At 47.8% G+C, this 13,505-nt stretch overlaps 1 protein-coding gene across 6 annotated transcripts in view; it reads right to left on the bottom strand.

Moving 5' to 3' along the window:
- RPH3A (rabphilin 3A) overlaps positions 1 to 13,505 on the bottom strand; it is a 257,663-nt gene that overhangs the window by 7,867 nt on the left and 236,291 nt on the right. For all 6 annotated transcript variants that reach the window (XM_045073643.1, XM_045073642.1, XM_045073644.1 and 3 more), the window contains 4 exons: positions 12,375 to 12,484; positions 6,607 to 6,733; positions 3,321 to 3,377; positions 2,478 to 2,632 (listed from right to left, as the gene is read on the bottom strand). In XM_045073643.1, coding sequence (XP_044929578.1) covers positions 2,478 to 2,632; positions 3,321 to 3,377; positions 6,607 to 6,733; positions 12,375 to 12,484 — 449 coding nt within the window. The remainder of the gene's footprint in view (positions 1 to 2,477; positions 2,633 to 3,320; positions 3,378 to 6,606; positions 6,734 to 12,374; positions 12,485 to 13,505) is intronic.

Below are 13,505 nucleotides of genomic sequence, written 5' to 3'. Positions count from 1 at the left end.
ACTGAACAGTATGAAGTGCTAAGCAAAGATGAAGGGCAATTCTGATTTTAAAAATCTTAATTCAGGGGCGCCTGGGTGGCTCAGTGGGTTAAGCCTCTGCCTTTGGCTCAGGTCATGATCTCGGGGTCCTGGGATCGAACCCTGCAGCGGGCTCTCTGCTCAGCAGAGAGCTTCCTCCTCTCTCTCTTCCTGTCTCTCTGCCTATTTGTGATCTCTCTCTCTCTCTCTCTGTGTCAAATAAATAAATAAAATCTTTTAAAAAATCTTAATTCAATCTTAGACTGATTAATGGCCTCTTGTTAGCTTTCCCATGATGGTCACCAGGGCAACCGTTTTCTGGGTGACCACAGCAATGTTCCTTCCTCCGCAGTGATTGGGCGGATAGAAGAAGGGGGTAGGAGGGAGAATTATTTAAGAAAAGCAGCTTGCCGGTGGCTGGGATGTAACAGATGCCGGACAGTGGCCCATGAGCTAATTTTCTTTATTGGCCCATATGAGAAACAAAACCCAGTTACTCCTAGAAATCAAATTCATCCCCGACTCATGGGTTCTTCTGTTCACTAAACCCTCATTCGAAGAAAATCCAAAGCAGAGTCCACCCTGGCCTAATTCTTTAGCCGTGACCTTAAAGGGAGCACTGCCTTCTATTATGAGAGGGAGGCCAGGAGAGGGAACGTCTCCCGGGCTGGAGGGAACATAAACAAATGCTCTCTGCCACGAGGAGGAACAGGAAGGGTAGTGATTTAGAACCAGAATGGCAGATGTTTAATGAGCACCTACTGTGTACCAGACCCCATGACAATGCTCCTCTCAGACCTCCAGCCACAGGGGGGCAAAATGGACTGACAAGGTGGCTGGGCTCTGAATTTACCCCAATGTTCTCGCCGTGGCAGTGCTCGCCCTGGGCTCCCAGCCAGCACCTGGGTCAGCAGGGGCCAGCAAGGGCCACCAGGCAGGCCCACTGCCGGGAGATGCAGGGCTCCTGCAATGAGCCATTTTGTGCTCAAGCCTTCCCCATCACCTGGGCTGTAACTTCATCAGAACTGTACTGCGATCTAAGATTCTTCCTGCCCAACCATCCTTCCGGCCCCCTCCTCCACCCCACCTGCTTTCCCTAAGGTCCTCCGCTGGCTCCCTCTCAATTTTTCTTCACGGGCATTTCCCCCCAATAAATCTCCTGCACATCTCATTTAGCCCTGGAGTGTGCTTCTTGGAGGGCAGAACCTAATGACCAATGTTACTATTCCCATTTTACGGATGAGGACATTGAGGCCCAGAGATGTGAAGGCACTAGCCAAAGGTCATACAGCTAGAGCATACTGAGGACTATGGGCTCTAAGGTTCAAACCCAGGCAGTCTGGATCCAGAGCCCAAGCTTTCAATCATATCCATAGAAACACACCTTTAGCTGCCACAAGGCAATGCAGAAGTCTACTGAGAGTAGGGCAAATATTACCATACCAGGAACATTTAGAATTGCTTTCTACATGAGATCTTATTTGAACCTTTTGCCTTGTCCCCATTCCTGGACATAAGTGGCACTACTGTCTCCACTGTGCCCAGGAAGAATCCAAGGTTAGGATAACTTGCTTACAGTTACACAGCGGGCAGCTGGCAGAGACAGGAGTGGAACCCATGTCTGATTCAGTGGTGGTTGTGAGGATGTGCTGCGCGGACCTCCAGCTACAGCACTGCTGACCGAGGTCTCAGCTGCTGCCCTTGGAAACCTAGCCATGTTTGTGCCGTGGCCCCACTCTGGGCTGATGGCTAAAGTTGGCAGGAATATTATGGGATTCCTGTTTCTAGGAGACCTGGGCCTTGTCTGATGGCTGCTTTGGACCTTGAGGACTCTGATGGCCTTGCTGAACTTGCATCCACGATGCTTCCCCTGGCCCGTCTCTCCTCTCTGCTCACGTGAGTCAGACTCGCATGGTGGTCTAACAGCTCTCCCGTCTCCCTGCCTCAGGCATTGCCGCTAGCAAAGCCCTGGTCTGTTGAACCCCATCTTGGCATCATTCCAGAGGCTCTGTACTAACAGATAACATGACTCTCTGACTCCCCATGGTGGAGTTTCTGGGAATAACTCAAAGTCTAAGGTCCTTTCTTTAAACATTTCCAGATTTGCACTGGAAAAAGCTGGATTGCTTCTTTGGTGGTGGGGCTCTGGACTGCTGGAAGGACAAGTTGCTGATTCAAGGGGGCTCCAAATGGGGTCACTGCAATGCTGCCAACTGCCTTTGTCCCAATGGAGGGCACAGAGCCACAAAACACCTCATATGGGCAAGTGACACACCAATCTGTCTGAGATGCCAGACTCACACTCTAGCCAGTTCTGGGCACCATCAAGGTGTGACCTTGGACAGGCTTATTTCCTTCTCTGGGCCCAGTGTTCAGTCATCTTGGGGAAGCTCTCTAGTTCTCCCTTTGCAAGGATCTAGGACCCCCTCTGGGGTCGACTCACAGTCCCAGTGACTCACAGCTTGACGAATGGATCTGAGTAGCCGTTGGCGTCCATGGCGGCCAGGTGCACGCAGCGTATGATGCCCACGATGAGGCCTCCCTGCTGTGTGCTGTACATGAGGGACACCAGGATCTTGCCACGTTCCTCTATGTCACCAATACGTTCCACCTGCTGCAGTAGAAGAGGGTATATGAGTCTAGGAAGGGGAGGAGGCCGGGCAACTGGATGGATGGCTAGTGTTAGGGAGGAGTCTGTAGAGAGGAGGAAGAGCTGGCCCTCCCCAGTATGCTCAGCACCACGGACAGCAGACACCCTCTGGTCTCCAGGGCTCACCAACATGGGTGCAAATCCAAGGCACACTAGGGTCGAAACTTTACTCTGACTTAGACATGGACAGAGCCCTGAGTGATCATAAGTGGGGCTAGACCCTGCTTCCAGTCTGACTCCAAGCTCGGATTTGCCACAGTCAACCAGCCTTCTCACAGTTAGAGTCCCTGGGGTTGCATGAGGGACCTGGGCAAAGAGTGCAGAGGTGTGGTCCAACCCCAGCCTCCACGTCCCCATGGACAGAGGGAGAGTGACATCGCTCTGGTCCTGCAGAACTGCCAGCAGAGCTTCACCAACAAACAGGGGAACTCGAGGGTGTGTCCTGGGGGTGAGAATGTGGGGTGGGGTGCCCACGCAAGGTGGGGGCTCCAGGTCTCGTGGGTCTTGTGTTCTAATGCCTCGGGCACAAGGGTACGCCTCTTGTGGTAAACTGACAGGCAAGTGGTTTTAGGAGAAAGAAAGAAGGTGCTAGGCAAGAGAGGAAAGAGATGGTGGACCCCGACTGTGGCTTCGATACCCCCTTAGTGCTCACCTCCTCCTCATAAAGGGCCATGCCTCGGGCTGACCCAGTGGTTCCAGCACGCTTCATCTTAGAGGAAGGAAATAGAAAGGAAAGATAACATGAGTCTGTGAGGCTCATCTCCCTGCACAAGAAGGACCAGAAAACCCTCACCCTTCCGTCAGCATCCAGACCCATGAGGGCAGGGACCTCCAAGCTTCTGTGGCCCTCCAGATCTTCCCCTTTTAGACAAAACTTACATAACATTAACCATTTGACAGACCATGTGAATGCACACCAGTCTATGATATAGGGTATATTACTAACTCATTTTACAGAGGAGGGCACTGAGGATTAGAGTGGTTAAGCCACTTGCCCAAGATCACAGTAAGTGGCAGGACCCCCCCCCCCCCGCCATACACAAAACAGGTAAGCTTTTATCTGCTCCAGTAGAAGTGGCACAGGGGTCTTGGGGTCTGAGCCACCGGGTACTTCTTCCCCTGTGGCTCCTAAAGTCCTTTTGTGGGATTCTAGCGCTCTGGGGAACACTACGTGAAAACCCCCGGCTGAGTCCAACCTCCTCACTTTAGGGATAAGGAAAACTGTGATCCAGAGGAGACGGGGGGCACTGATGAGGCCCCTGCCTTTGGTGGGGCACATGGGGGTAACTGGAAGAGGGATGGTTAAGGGCAAAGAACAAAAGATCAGGAGGGTCCTGTGGCTACTCCAGGCCTCTGCCTGTCCTGCCACCTTCGTGCCTCTGGGGCTGGTTGATTCCCTCACAGCAAAAAAGGCAAACTCCGGAGCTAAAAACCCAGATGGGGGAAACCCAGATGGGGGCCTGGCCACAGTCCTGACCAACTGTACTCACTGGATGAGGGATGGAAGAAGGGGCTGGAAGAAGCAGCTGTCACAGGAAAAGACCCAGAGGAAACACCTCACTCTTTGGATTGTGCGTAATGATTTATTTGGAGCCTGGCACTTGGTGTAAATTGCTCCTTGCAATTTTCCTTGTCGTGTCTTGTTCCTTCGCTGGTGCTACACAAAGACGGTGTGGCACACAGATCCTCCATCCTCCGGCCGGCCATCTGGTAGGAGGATGCCGCAGGATTTCCTCTACTGCCCGCAATAGCGTCCCCACGGGGAAGCTGGCCCGCTGCCCAGGGGAGCAGGCACCCTGGTGACTGCAGGAGGGCTAGGCTCTGGCTGGTGCCTGAGAGCACAGCCACTGATTTGCGGTGGGATCTTGGCTGCCCGCTCCCCCTTTAACCTATGGGCTCCTCCCCAAGGGGCCCATAGGTAAAAGGGCTGATTCGATTATCTCTGAAAATAGATGGCTGGGTCCCACTGTACCTCACTAAGTCAGGATCTCCAGGGAGACCCCCACAGATCTGAGTCTGTAAAGCTCTGGTTTAAAAACCTCGAGTTGGGAACTGAGTTTGCCGCCGCCACTGGGCCACCATCTCTCGCTCGCTAACTCCAGTGCCCAGCACTATGGGGAAGGAGGGGAAGTGAGTAGGTCTCCAGGGCCAGGGCTCACACAGCCCACTGGACTGCACCCTCTACCGAAGGGCTGAAAAACCTCATTGTTATAGGCCTGGTGCTATGAAATCAGACATTTTCAGAAATGCACTGAGCATCCAAAGATGCACAAACTTCCTTTGCAGCATCTGGGGCGAGCAGGTACTCAGGACTGCAAAACTGATCTGTGTGTCCAGAGTGCAGCTCTGGGGGCTTTGCAGGAGGCTAGGGAGGCCTCCCTGTGGGGTCTTTATAAAGACGCCAGCATGGGTGGTCTCCATGCCAAACGTGTAACGACTGTGCCAGAGACATCCTGCGAGGATATAGCACACGTGGAAACGTCCTTGAGACTCCACTAGGAGGGAAAATGTTCCATTCTTAAAAAAAAAAAAAAAAAAAAAGTCTTCCTGTTATTGGTAGTTCTGAAAGTGAAGTATTTTTTCTTCCCTGGAGTCAAAAGATACCTAAGTAATGACTGCCAGCAGAAAAACGGGACAGAAGTCAGGTATTGGCAAGGTTTCTGTCTTCATCTGCGTGTGAGTTTTTAACAAATGTGGGGACCTAAGGCATGAATGCAAGTTAGTACGTGTGGACAGTTCTCGGCAGGTTCAACGTTATAACCATGATCATTAAACCGGCTACATTTTTTCTGGACAATGCCAGCATTTGTTTTTCTGTTTGTTTGTTTTTGTTTTTCAAACAAGGAAATTTCCTATCGATGGCAGCTAATTGGAATTTGTGGCATTTTTGTCATACAAAATGTCATACATTCCCAGTGACGGAATGCATCGTCACTACACTCTTCTAATTGAGTTGTCCTGCCTGCAAATACATGTTTTTAATGTTGTCTGTCTCTTGTACTGTTCCTGTAAGTTTGTTATTAAAATACATTAAACTTTAAAAAAGAAAAATAAAAATCTCCAGTTGATTCTGAGGTATGGCCCTACTGGAGAGCCTCAGTGTGGTTCCTGTTCTGTCCGAAAAGGCGAGTGCCACACCGAGGGGTCATAGCTCCTATTGCACACTAACCCTTAAAGGACCTTATGAAGCTGGTACTTACTACAGGATTCCATTTTGCAGATGAGAAAAGTAAGGCCTAGAGAGGTTAAGTAATTTGGTTAAAATAAAGTAAAATATAAATAAAATAAATAAATAAAATAATAAAATAAGTAATTTGGTTAAAAAAAGAGGTTAAATAAATAATACATGGCAGAGCCTGAGATCCAGACCCAGGGAGTCTGGCTCCAGAGTCCGTGCTCTTAAGCAGTACGTGACCTTGTCTCCTGTCGCTCTGTGCGGTGCTTTATGCACTCATGACCGGCAAGTGGGTCAGCCAGCGTTATTTTCCACGATAATACACAGTTAATTCATGAGTGCTTATTAGACACTAGGTTCTTCCCTGATTCTATCTTTCATGCAATCCTCCTCTGGCGCAGGTCCTGTTAGAAAGCCCATTTTGTAGACAAGAAAAACTGAGGCTCAGGAGAGTTCAGACTCTTGACCAAGGCCAGGGAACAGAGAAGTGGCAGAGCTGGGCTTTGAACCCAGGCAGGCCACACTGCTATAGCACACTGCCCTTCCCAGTTTCACCATGGAGGATTCCGAGGTCAGAACTGATGCCAACACAGGGTTGGTAAAAGGCAGAGCTGGGATGCCAACCCCCACACTCTGATCCGAAATCTCCCTCCTACCTCTACTGTCGGGCACCCCGCAGATCACCCCCTTTGCAGGCCCAGAGGAAGGCCCCCCAGCCCCCAAATCCTTCTCTCCCATCACGCCCTCGGGCAAAGGTGCTCACCGGGATCACCCGCTCCAGACAGATATTAAAGTTCTTCTTCTGGTTGGGCTTCAGTTTCTTGAGTGAAAATCTGGTCTCACCGATAAACTCGTTATGGCCAAATTTGTCCTCATCACAGACAGAGATCCTGCGATTGACGTCAGGGGTGGGGAGAGAACACAGAGCCCCAATTGAGCAAATACTATGTATCAAGATTTATGATTGATAACTGGCAGGGAATGGGTAATGAGCATAGGAATACTTCAATTTCCTACTTCTTCTTCTTCTTTTTTTTTTTTTTGACAGAGAGATCACAAGTAGGCAGAGAGGTAGGTAGTGGGGGGTGGGTGTAGCAAGCCTCCTGCTGAGCAGAGAGCCCGATGTGGGGCTCGATCCCAGGACCCTGGGATCATGCCCTGAGCCAAAGGCAGAGGCTTTAACCCACTGAGCCACCCAGGTGCCCCTCCTACTTCTTGAGCACTAGGTCAGCTACTTTACGTTTCTTCTTCATTGCAGTGTAACTTCCAGGCAGTAATGTGCCCACATCTTAAATTTATAGCCCACTGAACTTTTGTATATGCATACACTGACGGAACCACCACCCAGATCAAGATCTAGAACATTCTGGCTCCTGGAAGATCTCCATGCTCCCTCCTAGTCTTGACCTCCTTTAATGAAAACCACCCTCTTGGCTTCTGCAAGATTCCTATCATCTTGTTTGGGGCCCTCATATACATAAAACCAGATGGCATGTCTTCCTTTATGCTTGGCTTCTTTTGCCCAGCATTATTGGTGAGCATCACCCGTGTCTACAGTAATGTGTCCTTTTCATGGCTGTATAGTATTCCATTGTATAGCCATCCCAGAATACTTCTGCTACTGAAGGACATTTGGTTTGGGCCAATTTCTAGCTTTAAGCTATGATGAATAAAGCTTCCAGAGAACACTCCTGTCTGAGTCTTTTGTATGCACATGGATGTATTTCTACTGTGTATCTTCCTAGGGGTGGACATGCTGAGTCCCAGCCTACACATATGTTTAGCTTCAGTAGAAACTTCCAGTTTTCCAGAGTGTTTCCACCCATTTTACCCCCACGCAGGCCATGCTGGTTCTGGCTGCTCTTCTTTCTTGCTAACTTTGATTTTTGTTGGTCTTTCAGCAATAGTATCTCACTGCGGTTTTGATTTATAGTTCCCCGGCAGCTAAGGAATGCTTTATGGCCATCTACACATAATCTTCTGCAAAGTTGGGCCAGGAATGTTGTCAGCCTCTCTTGCTTTAATGTGTTCTCCATGCAAACCTGTGAGTTTCTCACTTTAGAGTGGAGACTGGGGGCCAGAGAGGTAGAATAATTTTTTCCTGGTAAGAGGCAGAACCAGGATTTGAATCCAGATCTCTGTGAATCCTCAAACACTATATTGTCCCTGGTTATCTGCTCCGAATAGCAGTGAGTAGGAAGAAGTACACACAGAAAGGGCAGGTCACGGAAAGGTCCCTCGGGAGGTGAAAAGGACCGGTCACGGCATGATAATTCATCCTGACAGACACCAAAGGGGAGGAAGGATGCATCCCCCTGAGGCACGGGAGGTAGGGACCAAGGGTATCTTCCCCCTTGGCCATCGACTTGCTTCATCAATTTGCTGAATAATGTTCAAAGCGCTGGAGAGCCAGGGCACCCTCATGGCTGGGCCCCACACTGGTTAGGACTGGGAAAACAAGCTGTCTCTGCTTGGCTGGTGAGGCTGTGACCAACCTCGTCCCTCCGCAGGGCCACATGTCTCCAAAGACTTAAGGATCATCTTTTTTTTTTTTTTTTAAGATTTTATTCATTTATTTGACAGAGAGAGATCATAAGTAGGCAAAGAGGCAGGCAGAGAGAGAGAGGAAGCAGGCTCCCCGCTGAGCAGAGAGCCCAATGTGGTACTCGATCCCAGGACCCTGAGATCATGACCTGAGCCGAAAGTAGAGGCTTAACCCACTGAGCCACCCAGGCATCCAAGGATCATCATTTCTGAACCAATAATGCCAGTTCTAGGAATTTATCTCAAAGACATAAGAAGTGCAAAAATCCTTAACTACAAAGGCGTTTATCACTGTTGTTTCAAATAACGTATGTATTCCATAATGGGGGATACTTAAGAGAGATCATGAAACAACCATAAGAATATAACATGGAAAACAGTGTTGTTATTGGTCATCAGGGAAAGACAAGACTGTAACGCAACACCACTACACACCCACCAGAACTGCCGGAGCGACAATGTATTGATGAGGCTGTGAACGAATGGGGACTCTCGTACATTCCCTACGGAAAATTGTCAGTTTCTAAAAAGCTGAGCATACACCTACACTAGGAGTCTCCCATTACACTCCTGCGAAGAAAAGCACGCGTAATACAATGTCACTAGACTGTTCCTAGCAGTACTACTATAATAGCCCCCAAAGGGAAACCAACCAAATGTCCATTAATAGTAGAACAGGTAAAGGAAACTAGTGCAGTCACACAAAGGGATACTAAAGAGTGGAAAATTGGGCACACTGGGTGGCTCAGTGGGCTGAGCCTCCGACTCTTGACTTTGGCTCAGGTCATGATCTCGGGGACGTGGGATTGAGCCCTGCATCAGGCTCTGTGCTCAGCCAGGCATCTGCTTGGGATTCTCTCTCTTCCTCACCCTCTGCCCCTCACCCCCTCACCCCACCGTGTGCTCTCTCTCTCTCTCTCTCTCTCTCTAAAATAAATGAATAAATCTTTAAAAAAATAAAGATTGACAAGAATCAACAATCTACAACTACACACACAACTTGGGCAAGTATCACAAATACAATATTAAGTGAAAAGACAGGAAAGATTCACGCTGTACCATTCCCTTCATGTAAAGTACAAAGCCAGACTGAGTTCATTGTCCTTTACGTGTCAGGGTTGTGATTACCCTTGGGGGGAGTTCCTCACTAGAGGGACAGTACCAGGGACAGGGTGTCTGCAGTCTGGGAATGTTCTGTTCCCAGACCTCAGAGTGCTGCGTAAAAACTCATCAATCTGTACAGTTTTCATGTGTGCATTTTCCTAAGTGGCTGTTACCCTTCAATAAAAATGCTTTCTTTTAAAGATTTTATTTATTTGACACACAGAGAGAGAGATCACAAGTAGGTAGAAAGGCAGGCAGAGAGAGAGAGGGAGAAGCAGGCTTCCCACTGAGCAGAGAGCCTGATGGGGGGCTCGATCCCAGAACCCTGAGATCATGACCCAAGCCGAAGGCAGAGGTTTAACCCACTGAGCCACCCAGGCACCCCAAAAATGCTTTCTTAAAATAATAGTGTAGCTGGTGGGAATGGATGTGGAACAGCCAATTTGAAAAGCAGTTTGTATGACTTGTAAAAGAACAACACACAAAAAAACATCCACTATGATCCAACAAACACTCCCTTTTGGCTTCTATCCTAAGGAGACACTAGTATGTACACAAGGAAGCGTAAAGAATGCTCGTTGCAACTTTGTAAAAGAGAGAAGCTGGGAACAACCTAGATGTCCTTCCACAAGATCGTGGCTGAAGAAACTGATACCATTTACGTAAAATTTAAAACAGGCCTGGGGCACCTCGGTGGCTCAGTCGGGTTAAGTGTCTGACTTTTTTTTTTTTTTTTTTTAAGATTTTATTTATTTACTTAACAGAGAGAGATCACAAATAGGCAGAGAGGCAGACAGAGAGAGAGGGGAAGCAGGTTCCACACTGAGCAGAGAGCCCCATGCAGGGCTCGATCCCAGGACCCTGAGATCATGACCTGAGGTGAAGGCAGAGGCTTCGCAGGCACCCCAAGAGTCTGATTCTTGATCCCAGGACAGATCGAGCCCCATGTGGGGCTCTGCAGCTCAGTGGGGTGTCCGCTTGAGATTCTCCCTCTCTCTCTGCCCCTCCTGGCTGCTCACTCTCTCTCTCTCTCTCTAATAAATAAATCTTTAAAAAAATTTAAAAACATTCCAGACAATGCCATCATTGTTTCTAGATACATAATCATGTAGTTGACGTCTAAAGCATGCTTGGGAATGATGGCCGTACAATTCAGTGTGCGTTTTGCCCTGAGTAGGGGACGAAGAAAAGGAAGGGATGGGCAGGGGGAATATGACGGGAGCTTTGGTCCGCATCTGCAATGCTTTCTTTCTTGAAAATGATATCAGTTTTAAAAGCTGAAGAACATACAGCAAAATATTAAGATTTTCTTAAAGACTAAGAGCTGCTACTGGGTATTTACGCCAAAGACACAGATGTAGTGAAAAGAAGGATCATCTGTATCCCAATGTTCATAGAAGCCATGGCCATAATCACCAAACTGGAAAGAGCCAAGATGCCCTTCAGCAGACGAATGGATAAAGAAAATGCAGTCCGTATATACAATGGAATATTATGCAGCCATCAGAAAGGATGAATACTCAACTTTTGTAGCAACATGGGCGGGACTGGAGGAGATTATGCTGAGTGAAATAAGTCAAGCTGAGAGAGTCAATTACCATGTGGTTTCACTTACTTGTGGAGCATAAGGAGTAACATGGAGGACGTAAGGAGAAGGAAAGGAAAAGTGAGTTGGGGGAAATCGGAGGGGGAGTCGAACCATGAGAGACTATGGACTCTGAGAAACAAACTGAGAGTTTTGGAAGGGGGGGTGGGGGGATGGGTGAGCCTGGTGGTGGGTATTGAGGAGGGCACGGACTGCTTGGAGCCCTGGGTGTGGTGCATAAACAGTGAATCTTGGAAACACTGAAAAAATTAAATTAAATTAAATTTTAAAAAAAGACTGAGTGCTGAGTTTATGGATGTTTGTTTTATTATGTTTACACTTTTCTGTACGGTTGTAATATTTAATGATAAAACATTTTTTAAAATTTGTGATAAATCGTTCTGTGTAACACACCGAAGCAGTCAAATATTTGGCAGATCTAAATGTCTTCCCACAGCTATAACTCTAAGATACAATGTTAAGGGAAAAGGCAAGTTCCAGATCTATACAGCATGGTACTTTCTAGGTTGTAAGCAGTAGTAGGAATAGGCACACATTCACAGAGGGAGAGAGTGGACCCAGGCTGGTGGAGGGGACTGACATTTTTTTTTTTTAATTAAAAAAAAAGGCTGCTTTTATTTATTTGAGAGAGGCAGCAAGCAGGCAGGGGAAAGAGAGAGAGCAGGAGAGAGAGTGAGCAGAGGAGAGGGAGAAGCAGACTCCCCATTGAGCAGGGATCCACTGATTGGGGGCTTGGGGCTTGATCCCAGGATCCTGGGATTGTGACTTGAGCCAAAGGCAGATGCTTAACTGACTGAATCACCTACGCACCCTGGGATCTAACATTTAAAAGGAGCTTTGCCTTCTCTGTATGTTTTTATTCACAAGAAACATGTATTTGCTTATTACCTGCATAATTAAAAATGCAATTTAACAGAACACTGGAGAAGAATATAAAGAATATTAAATGGCATCAATATAGTGTTAAAAGAGCCTGATTAATTATTAGAACCATCTGTGTTTAGAACACTTAATTTTATAAGAAACGTTTGTACACATTGTAAATACACACACACACACACACACACACATAAATACACATATGAACTGAACGTCCAGACACTATGATGTTAAGAGTTTTATCTGTATTTTCAAAAGTCTCTACCAGAAACATATGTTGTTTTTGTAGAGGTAAAAAAGAAAGAAAGAAACTTTGCAGATATATTTTCAAGAGTGGCCTCTGGCCCCTCTTCTCCATTTCCCCAGCCTCAGTCCCCTCCCCAACCACGCGCAGGTACCTGAGCGTCTTCCTCTGCATGTCGTCGTCTGTGATGCCGTGATAGACAAGGGTCTCATTCCAGACGGGGTTCCGGGTGTTCCGCAGAGTTTTCGTACGAAGCTTGTTGGACTAGAGCCCAGAGAGATAGACAGACACCTGCCTTGGTGGGAAGCCAGCCCTGCAGCCCCATCCTTTGGGTTGACTTGGGGTAGGTGGGTGGGTGATGTAGGAGTCTGCTCCCCTTACAAGTGTCTGGGGGCCCAGTTGCTCCCATGTATGCTCTCAGTGAGTGGAGGGCATATCCCATGCTGCTATAGCCGTCATCAGTAATGGGCACTGGGCCACCCCTCCCTCCATGTGCAGGGCCCTCTCTTTGAACTTTCCATTAAGATTAGAAAGCATGAGGGGGAAAAAAGTGATTTATAGGTCAGAAAGGCAGAAATAAAGAGTCACCCACTTATAGGCAGTGAAAAAACAATTTCTGGGACATACTGAAATGGTTTATTCTGTCTCCCCAAATAGCATCCTCCATGCTTAAAAGTCCTTAGCGGACAAGGTTTTCATTTTACTCTAAGAAAGACAACTAACAAGGCACTATATCCAGAAGAGGTGGCCTGGTAGCAAATCTAGTTCATACTAACATGTAAATGACTCACTGGACACTTTGGCAAAGCCAGTTTGGATTTGGGTGTGAGCAAAGAAGAGAGTGTTGAGGAGAAGCAAATGTCACTGGCGGGTCAGAATGAATAGCGGCCAAACACTTCACAGTTTGGCTATGTCCATGAAAGGGCCTCTCCTTTCTTGATCCAAAGAAAGAAAAAGGGAGAGACAGTGTGTATGTGAATGCATACAAGCGTGTCCTCTTTGTGTCATGGGGCATTTCCTACTTGCATAGATTTTTAATGGCCATTCTCCTAAGATCATGCAACCAAGTGTATAGTCACCCTTGTTTGGGGGACATGCATGTCAAATTAACACAACAAAGCAGAAAATAAAATTCAAGAAAGCACCCTTTCATTTCTAGCCATGTGCTCTGAGTGGGTCCGTCCAAAAAGAGGAGAATTAACTCCACTGTCCTTCCCCAGAGCAAGGTAGAGATACGGAGGTGAGCGAGCTGGCTGGGGAGAGAGAGGCGGGCGAGGCAGCAGAG

This window comes from Mustela putorius, unplaced genomic scaffold, assembly GCF_011764305.1.
Source record: "Mustela putorius furo isolate JIRA1106 unplaced genomic scaffold, ASM1176430v1.1 tig00537248_pilon_pilon_pilon, whole genome shotgun sequence".
NCBI lineage: Eukaryota > Metazoa > Chordata > Mammalia > Carnivora > Mustelidae > Mustela > Mustela putorius.
Note: the sequence above shows the minus strand (reverse complement) of the source record. Positions and strands in the feature narration are given on the sequence as shown.